Here is a 14,703-nt window from a genome sequence, read left to right on the forward strand (position 1 = left end):
TATTTTGAATATAGCCGATTTGAAGAAACGGCTGTTTACCTTAATAAAAAAAATGTTTTCATAGCTCAACATTTTATTTTTATAATTCATAAGTCAGTGAAAATAAATTAGTTCTTAAAGAAGATATAATTATAACAATGAAACGTTGCGTGAAATAAAACGTTGTTTCTGGTGGTAGAGGTCGTGTCATTATATCAAACATGACAGAAAACTCAGCGAAACGGTCACTACCACTTTGAAAAAAAAAAAAACGTATTGAAATCAAATGGTTTGGTAATATTAATTAAATATTACGGTTAATGTTGAAATGATAGTATTAAATTAATTTTGGAGCAAAAAAACTGGTAAGTAAATCGGGTTGTATTATTTACTCGTTTTACGAATGTCAGCTAAAATGTCTAAAGTTGCAATTCTAAAGACTAGCCTCAACTCTATGAGAAATCGAAATTAATTGTTTATACTGCTTTTATTATATTTTGTGTGTTTTCTCTTATAGCAAAACCACATCGGGCTATCTGCTGTGTCCACTGAGGGGAATCGAACCTCTGATGCTAGCGTTGTAAATCCATAGACTTACCACTGTTCCAGGAGGGGGAGAGGTATATATATATATAGTTAACTCTGAAGCATCTTGAACATTATCGTAAAGAAACCATCTGAAGTACAACTTACATACTTGTTTGTTTTTAAAACGTATTTCTACAACATGAGGTGATATATAAGGTATCCACGTATATTAACAGTTTGAAATAGATTTTAAGAACATAGAATGAAAAATTATAGCCATCATAATATCAAATGATACACTTACTTTTGTACAACCTGTAATATTAAACAGATTTGCATAGTTCAATTGCATGTATTTGTATCTTAATAAGTGTATCACTATTAAATACATTATTTTGCAACTAAAAATAGAACGAAAATTAACTATTTTGTGAGTAAAAAATTATACTTTGCTTAACAAAACTTCTCAAATCAGACGTATCTCTCATTTGTAATTGTTTTCAATGCACATACTTTGTTTTATTAAAGACTAGCGAGAAGAAATAGTTTTAGTAATTTACTTAGTTTGATTAAACTTCAGTTAATTAAAGTCGCTCTTTAAAGCTCCATACCAATTAGATACATTTGTAAAGTCCGATATAAAAATATAAACACGACTCAAAAATGAAAGAAAGCAGCTTATTAGCTCAACAACGTGATTATCTCAACTGTTCTTCCAGTCGATTAATTGAAATTAAGTAAAACGTAATTTCTGTTGTCAGTGATAGTTTGAGGTTTCATCAATAATGTTGGTGTTAACGCTAGATACCCCTCGCTCGCCTCTTTTGACTATGCAGCTACATTATAGACATACATAGAAAACACACGTTAAACAAAGTCAATTTTAAAATATTTAAGTATTTTCTGTTGGGCTCTGTTTAAACAAACGTCAAAGCATGTTATAAAGAACGTACCGAATACCTTCATCTCTTTCTTGGCAGATACTGTGTCAAAAACAGGAGCTTCAGCGGACACTTCACAACGGTATACTCCAGCTGTATCCAGATCAACCTCTCGTAAATACACTGACTGTCTATTGGACCTAGACAGCTGAAGGTGTTTCTCTTTAGTTAATTATGTGGAAGAATGTATGGGTAATTAAGTAAAAATTAGAAAGTGGTGATGATAGGTGAGTGTATCAGTAAATGTACATACAAGTTAGTGCATATCAAGAGATAAGGAAATGGACAGATAGATTAAAGGAGAAATGCAAAAATACAAAGATGGGTTTTAAGGAGATAAATGGGGTGAGAAGCAATTGCTAACTTAAGCCAGGAAAGACAAAAGAACATGATAAATAAAGGGTAAGAAAGGAAAAATTGATGGATAGAAGATTGATTTGCTGTTTGAAGTCGACAAGTAAATAATAGGATGAAAAAAAGAGATAATTTAATAAGTAATAAAAATAATGAAATATAGAAAGAAAGAATGGACAGAAAAATAGAAGAACCTATGCACAGACAGATAATTGGTGCAATATATATATCCCTGGATAACTTACTTTGATAAGTTACCATTAATAACTTATTTGGATAAGATACCATAAATAACTTACTTGTATAAGTTACCGTGAATAACTTACCTGGATATCTTACTGTGAATAACTTGGAGAAATTACCAGGGATAACTTCCTTAAATAAACTTCCATAAATATTTGGCTTTATAAATACATTCGTGATTATCCATGTGAAATTAAAAATCTAATTATTATTCCGTACATTATTCAAGAATGTAGGTTTTCCTGGTATAGAAAAACCTTACGAACAAAACAAACAACAATAAATAAAGAAGTAAAAGATCTCAGTTGTCCAATGTACGTGCCATTCTTTTCATGTTTACTGTGGCTTTAAAATTCTCGACAGTTGTGAAAAGAATAATTAAAATAAGAATTTGATAATTTATCACAGACAGACAGGTAATTCTCGCGGGAAATTTTTACTGCATTCACAACTTTTGTAAACTCTTGTTCAATATCACAATTAACTGCAAGTACTTTCTGTGGAAGGAGGGGTTATTTTCTTTATAACAAATAGTATCTTTTGTGAAATTTCTCAAATTCGGACAATGTTTCCACTTTGTTTGTAACTGATAATCATCAAAAAATCGAAAGTTTTTTTCCTCCTGTTAACACTATAGTTGATCTATGCGTTTTATTTAACAAAGACTTTACTTTTAAACACACTATGTTAAACATATTAATATGCGTGTGTTTATTTTGAGTTACAAATAGATTAAAATGTTTGAGGTTTTGTCATGTTTTGACACTTTTGTTTTTCTAATGAACTCTGTTCCAATTTTTTTATTTTCCTTACGCATCTCGATTTTATGAAGAAAAACGCCCCCGAAAATCGCAACTAAATAAAATAGTTTGAAAATACAATATTTTCTGTTACATAACTTTAAAAATAGATGTAAAAAAATATAAACTAATCTGTTAGACGAGTTAATAAAAAGTATTTTGTGGCATTCTGATTTTAAAAGTTGCTGTATTATATATATAGTCTGCTAAATCGAGTGAATACCTTGAATGTTAAAAAGTTAAAAATAATATTATACTTTTATACACTACAGAAGTACGAGATTGGAAGTAAGCCAACATGACCTTCACCCAATTTCGACAAGCTCGTATAACATTTCTTAGGAAATGACCTATTAACAACACCAGTGACGTGTTACTAGGTGACCATCAACACCAAGGGCACGATGCTAAGGGTGCAATGGCAGATGACACCAGGTGGTGTGTTACCAACATTTATCTTTTTCATATCATTTCATACGACTTTGCTTTTATAATTAATTATCGTAGAAACTTTATTGGATACACTACAGAATAACAAAACATTAAACTAAATGTTCATTCATTAAATTATCAATATTTGATGATACTACAGGTCATCAGTTTCTGTTTTTAAATTACCACTTTCTGTTTTCGATCCAGAACTCTCAGGTTTGGTGAAAAGTCTAGCTTCTTGAAAACGTAATGGTTCAGACGCGTAAAGAAATAACAGTATTTTTCCAGCGTCTTACAATTTGATCAGTTCCTTCAAATTTATCGTATGGGTAGCAGTTAAATATAGTTTCTAATCCTGTTTGTTTTATTTAGTTTTAAAAATGAAAAACGTATTTTGTATATGAATGAAACAAACGTGTCTGTTCATGCACTTCACGTATATATTGAAAAACATCTCACCTTTCAAACACATACAAACTGAGAATAAAAATTGTGATCTTAGTGCCTGAACTTTTATTTACAAAAGTAATCTAAAAAAATCCTTGATGTCCAACAGATTGAACTAAGACTGACAACTACAGGGTGACCCGTAAGTCCCTACCCATCCATATGTTATGTTATATTCAATTACGCATGTATTATAAATTTGTTTCTTTTTTCTCAGAGAAATATGGCCGATGTAAGCCCATTTACACTTAAAGAACATGGTATCGCATAATATTATGCAGCGAGAATGAGGGACAGCACACAGATACACTGGATACATAAGATATATGGATGGGTAGGGACTTACGGGCCACCCTGTAGTCTACTTTACGTGAACACCATTACCTGTACAGCGGAGAGGAATGACCCCCAGTCGTCAAGATAGTAGGAATCACTTATAGTATTTAATTATAGACGTGGTTTTAAAAAAGAGCAGTTTGTAGGTATGACCTAAAAAATAAAAAAGGAACATGTATTTTATAAAACCTTGAAAAATTTTATTATGGTACATAGGTTAATTTCTTGAACGTGTATGTTATAGGTAAATTTCTTCTCACAGGCTGACAATTTGATAACGTTTGATATTTACAAACTCGGATATGTATAAATTATAAAAATCAGGATTGCCAAAATTAAAATAACTTTCATACAATACTTTTTTTTTTTCACACATGTTCACAGAGTGGAAATATCTAACTGGAATAACACTCTCGTCATGAACACATTTCCAGTTATAAATTTCAGTAAAAGTACTTTCATTCAATAACATACGTACGTAAAATCACAAATCCTGACTCAAACTGTTGTCGAATACACTTGTACGTACATTTACAAAACGGCAAGTATTATGGTCTTAGATCAACTGTTCAGATACCATTCATTGGGAGCTTAGAAGAAATATTAATGTTGGTATTTACTGTAAATATTTCAAGTGGAAAACATTTCCTTCAGTAGAGGTGGTAGGTGATGTGTGTAAATGTAGCTTTCTCTTTCTCATGATGTGATGGCGCTGAAAAAAATCCTTTAAGCCTCAATTGCTTGAACGAAGTCATTTCGTCAGGTTAATATTCCTCGTCTGATCAAATCGTCACTTGAAAAACACGAGGATGATTTTATAGTGTACCTATAGTATACTCAAGTGTTCTAGTATGTAAGTAACCAAATATAATAAGTTTCTGCCTATAAAAATTAATCGTTTCTTTATTTAGAATGTAATATATCAATTTTTGGACTCAGAAAACTAGTTTATTGTTATTTTTCGTTTCAAAACAGATATTTCGGTGTGTGTGACAACAATCTGAGTCAGGGTTGGTTATTTTACTTATGTATATTATTCAATGGTAGACTTCTCATTAAACTGGAAATATGAACATGACGAAAGTGGTATTCTAGAATGGTAAGTTGGATATCTACACGCTGTTATTGTAACAAGATTGGAACTTCAGAACACATGGGAAAATAAACAACAACAAAAACTTGTATGAAAGTTAGTTTAGTTTTGGCAATCCAGATTTGTATAAATAATATATATTTCAGTTTGTGTTATTTGTAAATATCAAATGTTATCGAAGTTTTAACTTCTTACCTAATAAATTTACCCCTTGGATAAATTTGAAGAACACAGCACAAACTGTAAGACGATGGACAATACTGTTATTTATTTACGTGTAAAAATCATTACATTTTAAAGACGTTAGGGTTTTGTATAGATCTTGGTAAATTATATTTCAAACACTAAATATGTGTGTTCTAGATCGAAAACAGAAAATAGCAACTTAGAAACAGAAAATAATAACCTGTGAAAACATCACATATTAAGAATTTACCTATAGCTCACTATATTGTTATGTGAAGTGTATGAGTAAGGGAATTTGTTTTACTGGCTTTTAAACTCAATGGCATAAAAATCAGTACTTCGTTATCAGAGTTAATGTGTAGTGAATCATACAGTTTACTGTATGGCCCGTAAGTCCCTACCCATCCATATATCTTATGTATCCAGTTATACTAATACTATAAGTATTAGTGAGTTATATTTATACGACAAATATAGGAGTTATATTTCGAAAGAGGAATTAGTAACTTAGAAAATAATTTTCTAATGTACCATCAAATGTTGAGAATTTCATGAATGCACATCTAATTTGTTCTATGGATATTCTCTACAGTATCCCAAAGATAGGTTCCATGATAATTAATTACAAAAGCAAAGACTATAAATGGAATGAAATAATATGAAAAAAATAGATGTTAGTAATGCGCTATCTGGTGTCACCTGCCATTGCATTGCGCCCATAGCAACGCACCTCTGTTGTTGCTGTCGTAATTCTATTAAACCACCTAGCAACGTGCTGGAGCAACGCGCGCCCCTGGTGTTGACGATCCTCAAGCAACACGCCCCTGGTGTTGTTGACGGATCAATGCCTTCGACACGTTATATCACTTTAACTTCCAGGCACAGGGTTCCATTTCATATTACTCACAAGCAATACTATATATTTAGCTTTATTTAGGTTTTATCGTTAAAGTACTATGTGGTGCTGTTCATTAGAAAAATTTAGTTTTTAATATGATGGTGAAAACTTGAAACTTTGTTATTCTGAAGTTTATCTGTTTGTAAAGAATGAAACAACTTAACGAGTTCAAAGTTTTGAAGTAATAGATAATATAATTTCTTCAGTAATTAGCGTTCTAGTAATAGCTATTTTATTAGTATCTAAAGCGTCATCTCCATCTTAATAATATTTTAAAAGCAAGGAACGTGACAAGTTTTACTCTTTATAAATCAACTGCAAATATAAGTTTATAACAACCGTACTACCTCTTTGAAATCGACTAATACTAATTACGTTTATTGAAAATGATTAATAGTATATAGTAAAAAAAAACTTAAAAGTTTTGTGTTTTACGTCACTAGACTTGGCACTATTGTGCTACAGAATAGAGATTCAGTAGGTCGTACAGACATGTTTAATATTTCTTTCATACCACGCGAAGTATCATTGTACACATCTCTGTCAGATGTGTCCTGGGAATTTCCATCCACGTCCAGTGTTACTGTACCCTTAAGCCTTTGTATAATATCTTGTTGTTCTTGTCAAATAACCCCAGAGAAAGAAGTCACAAGGGTTCTAATTAGATGACACCGGAGAATAAAGTAAGTCAGTTTCATAGAAACTATTTGTAATGACGTTGCATCTGAAGGTTTACAGAAGGAAGTCCTCCTCTATTGACACATACGTCATTTGAATCTCCAAACTGTGTAGAATTTCCAAGTTCTCTGCAGTTCACGTGTACTCTATCAGGGCTATTATAAATATCAAATGTAGGATGCATCAAAATAATCAGTATTTTCTCATTACCTTTCCTATTGAAGACCAACCAACAACTTATGTATAAAATACCATAAACCTACCTGTAATCCTCTTTTCTAATACGATTATTTAAATACATAATTCGGTTCGGTCAGCTTTTCCTTTAGGCTTAGACCGACTCCATGAAACAGTTGGACAATTTATTTTCATCAAACTAGCGTGGCAAAAGGAACACGTAAAGTAATTTCGTAATAACTATCAAGTGGAAGTAACACGTAACCACTGTAACAAAGGATACATGAAACACATTTTCTTGACAACTGATCAACTTATAGGTACCATGCAGGCATAATCACATGGAATAAATTAAGCATAATTTCTCGATAACTCTGTCTATTAAGTTATATAACACTCTGTATTAATCGGTCAAATGAAGGTGAAAATAGAATATATGAGATGATTTGAAAGTTAACGGGAAATAGCTTTATATCTTAGTTTATTACCTGAGTATGGTCTTTTTTAATACCTAGTCAATTTTGTTCAGTGAACTAACACATTTTTATAGCTTTATACGTTGTATTCACTAATGCTAGTAAACTGCTTGTTGCTCAGTCATTCTATATTTCAATAATTAATAGTTTTATTATCCCAAACGAGAACTTACAGGTTAGATGAGTTAAACAAAATCACTCGCATTAATTTATTGTCTGGTTATTTTCCCACACAAATAAACCCTGGAGTAACAACATCACGTGCTTGGATTTACTGTATTTGGCATCAGGATATTAGAAACTGATTACCAGGTATATTCCAAAGTTTCCACGCAGATAGGTAGAGAAAATTATGAAATAAATGGTCACTAAATCTTAATTAAACATAATGTCTGTGTACGATCATCAATATTCAGAAAGTACATCAAAGAAGGAAAGAGGTAAGAGTAGGTTATGAGATAAAGCTTATTAAGTTTTAAATGTAGTTTGCGTTACGACATCAGCTCCTATTAAAAATACCTTGTGTATTAAACATCCGAGAAGGCATTGCACTAGGCTGCATTACGGAAGAGAGCATTCACGTAAGAATTCTAATTAAACAACTGTTTGAAATGTCTAAACATTCATCTACAGGTGAGTTTCTGTAACATTTAATATTAATATTTACCAACAAGAGAGACGTAATGATGATGAAACGTTGGACAAAGCTCTCAGAACGTTGCTAAATAACGCCATGTTCGAGCTCACTAGCAGCTCAGCTTAAGTTGAGCGAACATTCCAGAGTGGCATAGAAACACCCCTAGAGGAATGTAATTTTGCATAGCATTTAAAGAATTTCTAATCAGGGTAGTTTCTTTGAATTAGTCTAGAGCGTGGGTTATCTTCCTCATGTGTATCAATCTTCCTGCCAAGATTAGCATAATAATTGCTAGTGTAATATTCTTGTATTTTATGAAGTGCTGGATATAACATCTTGAATGTGCGTATACATGGTACGACTGTCATGCCAAACGTAAGATTACATCTAACTTATTTATCTACACTCGTATGCGGACCATTTAAGTAAGCTCTGTGAACAGTTGAATTCTATTTAAATTGGCCGAAATGTACAAACCCACTTATTTTAATAAAGACGGGAAGTCGTAAATTATATAGCAACCAAAGGCATTTAGTTTCATTTATACCGAGGTTCTATGATATCATGTCACACGATATTTTGCATATATATCATCAGTGACTACTTGTGTTAAAGGTATACGTCATTTAAGGGAACTTCACTATTACATTATTTATTTGTTACAAATGATTTCTTTCAAACTAAGTCATGATTGCCTGTAATGAACACTCTAAATAAATCATCTATGAAAAATACTAAACATTTACTAGGTCAGGTTTAAAAGTATCGTGATTTGCATAGAATGAGTTTTATAAGTTACAATGTAAATATATATTGAAAAATTTATGAGTTTGGGATCATTTGCTGCTTAACTTACAAAGTGGTTTTCCATTCTTTCACCGAGACATTATGAATGCGACACACTATCCCCTCTATCTTTCACCATTATTACGTCATTTACAGACTCTTAACCATGTTTATACCTTACAGTTAGCCACTAAACAACTTGAAGAGGAAATCTGAAGTAGACAATCGATTTTTGGCACTCTCGTGTTGAAACTACTGCTTTGAATTCTTTGCTCAGCCTAAATAGATTTTGTTTAAAAAAGAACGGGATTCATGTCAAACCAAGTACACTTAATGATAAGAGGAAGTACCATCTTATTGGTCCTGTACCGGAAGCCTATCATAAAGGCTTAAGGAAAAAAGCAAACAAAACATTTACGTACTGCACGTGGGAACAAATGCCTCTTCAGGAGAGTATGTATAAAATAAGATCCCAGATTTATACGTTAAAAATATCATTAAATTTTTTCTGCTTAAGTCAGAATATCTAAAATAAAATACTAAATTTGATCATCGAAACTCGTCTTCGAAAAAGAAAGCATGTCACATAAAAAAGAGTGAAAGTTAAGACATAGTCATTAACTGTGCTTGTGAAAATTTCTTAGTGAAGACAAGGTGCTCAAGAGACAGCCATAAAAATTTCTAAGTACGATAACACAAATAAACAGCCCTTAATTATTTGCATGCGCATGTTTTCATTGTTTTTACATCCGGTTAAGTTCACTAAATAACTTTTTAAGAGCCATTTCTATTTTCCGGTACATAGTCGATTGCACTTTGACGTAAAATATTGTAGATAATTTACAGTTTTGTATTTAGGTTTTTCTTTTAAACTAAGTATCTTTTGTTCACAAGTTATTTTGGTGATTATTTTACTTTGTGCGTAAATTCTATTTGTTCTCTTTGAGTACAAGTGTAATTTTTCTCCTATAAATGGTGTATAATAAAAACAAACACAAATATCTCATTCATCTCTTTAAGTAGATATAAACGACTTTGTTTGAAACTAATTAACATAAGTTCGAACTACAAAAGCAAAGCATAGAGTTCGGAGTAATATGTTTATATAGGTCGACTTTATTATTTCTGGAGAGAACTCGAAAACAAGCTTATTACACACTGCTGGCCAAAATCTTAAGGGCAATAAACATAAAGAAAAAATATGCATTTTGCGTTGTTAGACTCAATCACTTATTTTAGTAGAGCTTCGAAAGATGAAAATAAGAAAAGGGAAAATAAAAATAAAAAACTTTTTAGCATTTAATAGGGAAAATGTGAACACAATGAAACTAGTCTAAATACTAGCTGGTCAAAAGTTTAAGACCATACTGATATGAAGCATAAATCGGTAAACACGTAACGAAATTTAGTCATTTGTGTTCAAGCATTAGCGTTGTCAAGATCTTGCACTGACATCTCCTGTGTTACGTTGGGTAAAAACATAGCAAAAGCTAAAAAGTTGACAGAGTTTGAACGTGGCAGAATTGTCGGGCTGCAAAAGCTAGGTCTCTCTCAACGTGTCATCGTTGGTGAGATTGGGCGCTGCTGTTGAAACATTCTAAAAAGACCGTGAGGGATAAAACGCGAGAATTTCATGTGGTTGGACCAAGAAAATTTCGCCGGGGTTGAGCACAAGGATTTGATGGGTTGTCCAGCAAGACCCCAGCCGATCGTCGAACCAGATTAAGGCCCTTACGGATGCAGAAAGCAGCTCATGAACGGTAAGACGGTATCTACAAGAGAATGGCTTTAAAAACCATAAACGTCTTCAAAGGCCACGCCTCCTTCCACACCACGAAACAGCTCGGTTAAACTTTGTGGAGAAGCAACAAACATGGGACGTAGAAAAATGGAAGAAGGTTTTGTTCTCTCATGAGAAAAAATTATTCTGGATGGTCCAGATGGCTTCCAACGCTACTGGCACAAAAAGGATGTCCCACCCGAGACATTTCCTACACGACACAGTGGAGGAGGTTCCATCATGATCTGGGATGCTTTCTCCTTCCATGGAACAATGGAGCTTCATGTTAAATACAGGGGTGTCAAACAGCAGCTGGCTACATTGGCATGTTGGAGAGAGCATCCTTATTGACTGAAGGCCCTCCTTTGTGTGGAAATGATTGGATCTTTCAGCAGGACAACGCTGCAATCCACAATACCCGCAGGATAAAGGACTTTTTCATGGCGAATAACGTGATTTTTGGACCATCCAGCGTGTTATCCCGAACTGGACCCCATTGAAAATGTTTGTGGGCATATGGCAAGGGAAGTCTATAGAAATCGACGTCAATTCCAAACGGTGCATGATCTTCGTGAAGCCATCTTCACCACTTGGAATAATATTCCAGCCAGCCTTCTGGAAACGCTTATATCGACCATGCTAAAGTGAATGTTTGCAGTTATTCGCAATGACGGCCGTGCAACTCACTACTAAGACTTCTTGTTGAGCATTTCCTACCCTGTTTAAGACTTCGTTTTGGTATGGTCTTAAACTTTTGTCCAACTAGTATTTAGGCTAATTTCATAATGTTCACATTTTTTTAATATTTATTTTCCCTTTTCTTATTTTCATCTTTCAAAGCTCTACTTAAATAAGTGTTTGAGTCTAACAATGCAAAAGGCTTATTTTTTCTTTATGTTCATTGGCCTTAAGCTTTTGGGCATCTGTGTATATTTTAACACTGCATTATTTGTTCTTGAGTTCTGCATCAAATGAAAGAAAGTATCCGGAAAAGCTACAATGCGAAGGTGTCGTTTGGTTGGTGTTTGAGGTGCAGTGGCGTTTAGTTTTTGTTTAAGAACGTTGAAGCTAAAACGAAAAGTTTTTAAGAGTGATATATTCTTGACACATAAAAAACAATAAAAACTATTTTAGAAACACATTTTTGTCAAATTAAACTAATTTAGTTCTAAATATTTTGAGAATAAAACAGTTTGTAAGGGACATTGTTTCACTACGGTCTTTGGTTTTATATGGATATTTCGTTGTTCACAAGCAGACAGTTTAAAACTAATCCAAGAATATGTCAGAAATTGTCTCATTGTAAGTATATACATATATATATATACACAATATAATATAAATAGTTTAAAGGCCTGAAAATCAGTTTTATGTGAGAGAATCTAGCTCTTCTCACCAAAGGAACTGCTGCTTTCTAAAAATCAATCGTTGAAACACTTCACTTGTAATGAAATGGTTATGTCGTGGTTAGTTTCATATCGGAAATAACGTCACGGAAAACAAATAAAACGCTATGGTTACATTCAAGTATCGGAAAAGAGTCACGTGAATAAAATCATAGTTGTTTGAGTAATGGAAATAATGTCAAGTTAGAGGTCCTATTAAATAATGTCAAGTTAGAGGTCCTATTAAATAATGTCAAGTTAGAGGTCCTATTAAATAATGTCATGATAGAGGTCCTATTAAATAATGTCAAGTTAGAGGTCCTATTAAATAATGTCATGATAGAGGTCCTATTGTTTTTTAAAAGTAAACTATTGAAGAAAGAACTAAAAACTTTCCTAAGCTTCAACTTCAAAACGGGAAGTTTATTCTGTGGTTGTCTATATTAAAATTGTTTTCCTTCTTAGTTAGTACATCTACAGGGTGAATATCCTTACATCTACTCTAATTCCTGGAAGTGTGAGAAATTGCCCAGGAGGCCAGTCATTAGGGACAAACCGGTAAAACTCTATTCCATCCTTGTACCACTTCACCGAGTAGAGAGTTTCGCCCTCCAAGTCGTAGTTACACACCAGCTCTACAGCCTGGCCCACTCTAGTAGGCGACGGAATATCCATCATTATCATCTTCATGGACAAAGACTCCGATAACACTGTAAGAAAAGAAATCAGCTCCGTTTGAATGATTAAGCTTTAATAGGCAAATCGCAATCACTTCCATCTCGTACCGCCAATCGAAAGCCCACTTTTTAGAATGTCTGCGTTAGGTACAACTACAAATTTTCCATAAAACTAGAGTGCGACTGTTATAAAAATAACATGAGCTGTGGGTTGTATCACTTGTTATAAACTAGAATGTGGCAGTAGGTAAAATGACACTTTGGGCTGTATCATGTATTAATGAGTTTTTTTTTTTTTTCCAAAAATAAACTGAAAAGCTAATCTGAGAACAACAGAAGTAGAGCTGCGCGTGTTTTGTATTATTGTGTTATTTCTCAGCCATGCATTCATAGCAACCTCTTTTATTTGTTTTACGCATCTATATTAACATATATATTGATATACTTGTGTGTCTATATATACATATGTATACTATGTTTATATTTAAAATAAGGTGTATGGAACTAGAGATCCTCATAAAAGACAACTAGAAGACAGAATATAATGATAAAGTCGGATTTTTCTAAATTCAAATATTTAAACCTAAATAATTTAATGCGTCATTCTTTTATTTTTATTAGATCGAAAGGCGAAATGTAACACCAGCAATGTATTCACCTATTTACGTATTCAACGAAGTACAGATTTCTAAACATACGACTGTAAAAAAAAACATTTTCAGGAGAAGAAATACGATATTAAAAGAAAATCTACAATCGTCAAACTAACGCTAAGAGTTTAGGCGAAATGTAAGCAAATACAAATAAAATCTTTAAAACTTTATAACGGGTACCTACAAAGTATAGTGCGAGGTTATTATTTTAACTTGTTAAAACCCTGGCATGTCAATCACCGCTATATTTAACCATTATTTCTTTCTAACTGGTAAATAATAACACGAGTCGAGTGCGTTAACCATCTGATCATGCTGGGCCAACTATTTGGAATTAGGTTTGTAATAGAAGAAGAAGAAACACTAATGTAAAGTAACATACTTATTTGTAGACAAAATTAAAATTTACTGCAGATAAGAGAGTGAAGATGGTAATGAGCTAATATCAAACGTTTTTTTTAATCTTTTCGAAATTAAAAATAACTAACTTTAATTCTAAAATTACTTGTAACATCATTGTTTTCAATAATCTGTTGAAGAGGCACTTGATCCGAGTCGTTAGTCTTTGACACTTACTAATCGTAAGTTCGAGCTGTTATATGTCACTGAACACTCTCCATACTTTCAGTTGTGAAGGGTGTTATAGCTGTTACAGTTAGGTCTCTATTCGGTAAAAAGAAGCTGCATGGACATCACGTGCTGCTCTCGATCTAATCAAAAGTTCTGAGTCAGATGAAGTCATGCTTATCTGATCTAGCCGTTTGTGTGTGACAGTTACAGATATTCCTGGATAAAAAAGGTATACCGTTTAAGTTCCTCAGTTAAGTAATACGTTGCACGAAGTAGCAAGTTAAAGCCTCTCGTGTAAGTGTTAATATTTTTGTTTGTGTTACTGTTGCTGTTCATTTTTCTGCTTGAACCTCAGTAGTACTTACCCATCGTAGCTATAATGTCATAATGGTTCTGAACTACAGTGAACCAAGCTAAGATAATGTAACTGCATGTGCAAATAGCTTTTAGCGCTCCTCTCGTTGAAAATGTTGCACACTCATAACATCAAAACAGCTTTTATCTAAGAAAGCCATAATTCTTTAACAAAAAACTAGTGGTTATGCCAATATAATAAATTTATGTTGAAATTATTTATATTATAACGTTACAGCCATCTGGTAATTATTCTTTCTATTAAAATTTATCATTTGACTATCACGGTTGGG

At 32.8% G+C, this 14,703-nt stretch overlaps 1 protein-coding gene across 1 annotated transcript in view; it reads right to left on the reverse strand.

Moving 5' to 3' along the window:
* LOC143236115 (uncharacterized) overlaps positions 1-14,425 on the reverse strand; it is a 46,739-nt gene extending 32,314 nt beyond the window's left edge. Inside the window, exons 1-3 of the mRNA XM_076474389.1 lie at positions 14,422-14,425; positions 12,652-12,866; positions 1,461-1,596 (exon numbers count right to left, since the gene is read on the reverse strand). Coding sequence (XP_076330504.1) covers positions 1,461-1,596; positions 12,652-12,866; positions 14,422-14,425 — 355 coding nt within the window. The remainder of the gene's footprint in view (positions 1-1,460; positions 1,597-12,651; positions 12,867-14,421) is intronic.
* Positions 14,426-14,703: the final 278 nt, after the last annotated feature.

The sequence above is a fragment of the Tachypleus tridentatus genome, chromosome 13 (genome assembly GCF_004210375.1).
Source record: "Tachypleus tridentatus isolate NWPU-2018 chromosome 13, ASM421037v1, whole genome shotgun sequence".
Classification (NCBI taxonomy): Eukaryota; Metazoa; Arthropoda; class Merostomata; order Xiphosura; family Limulidae; genus Tachypleus; species Tachypleus tridentatus.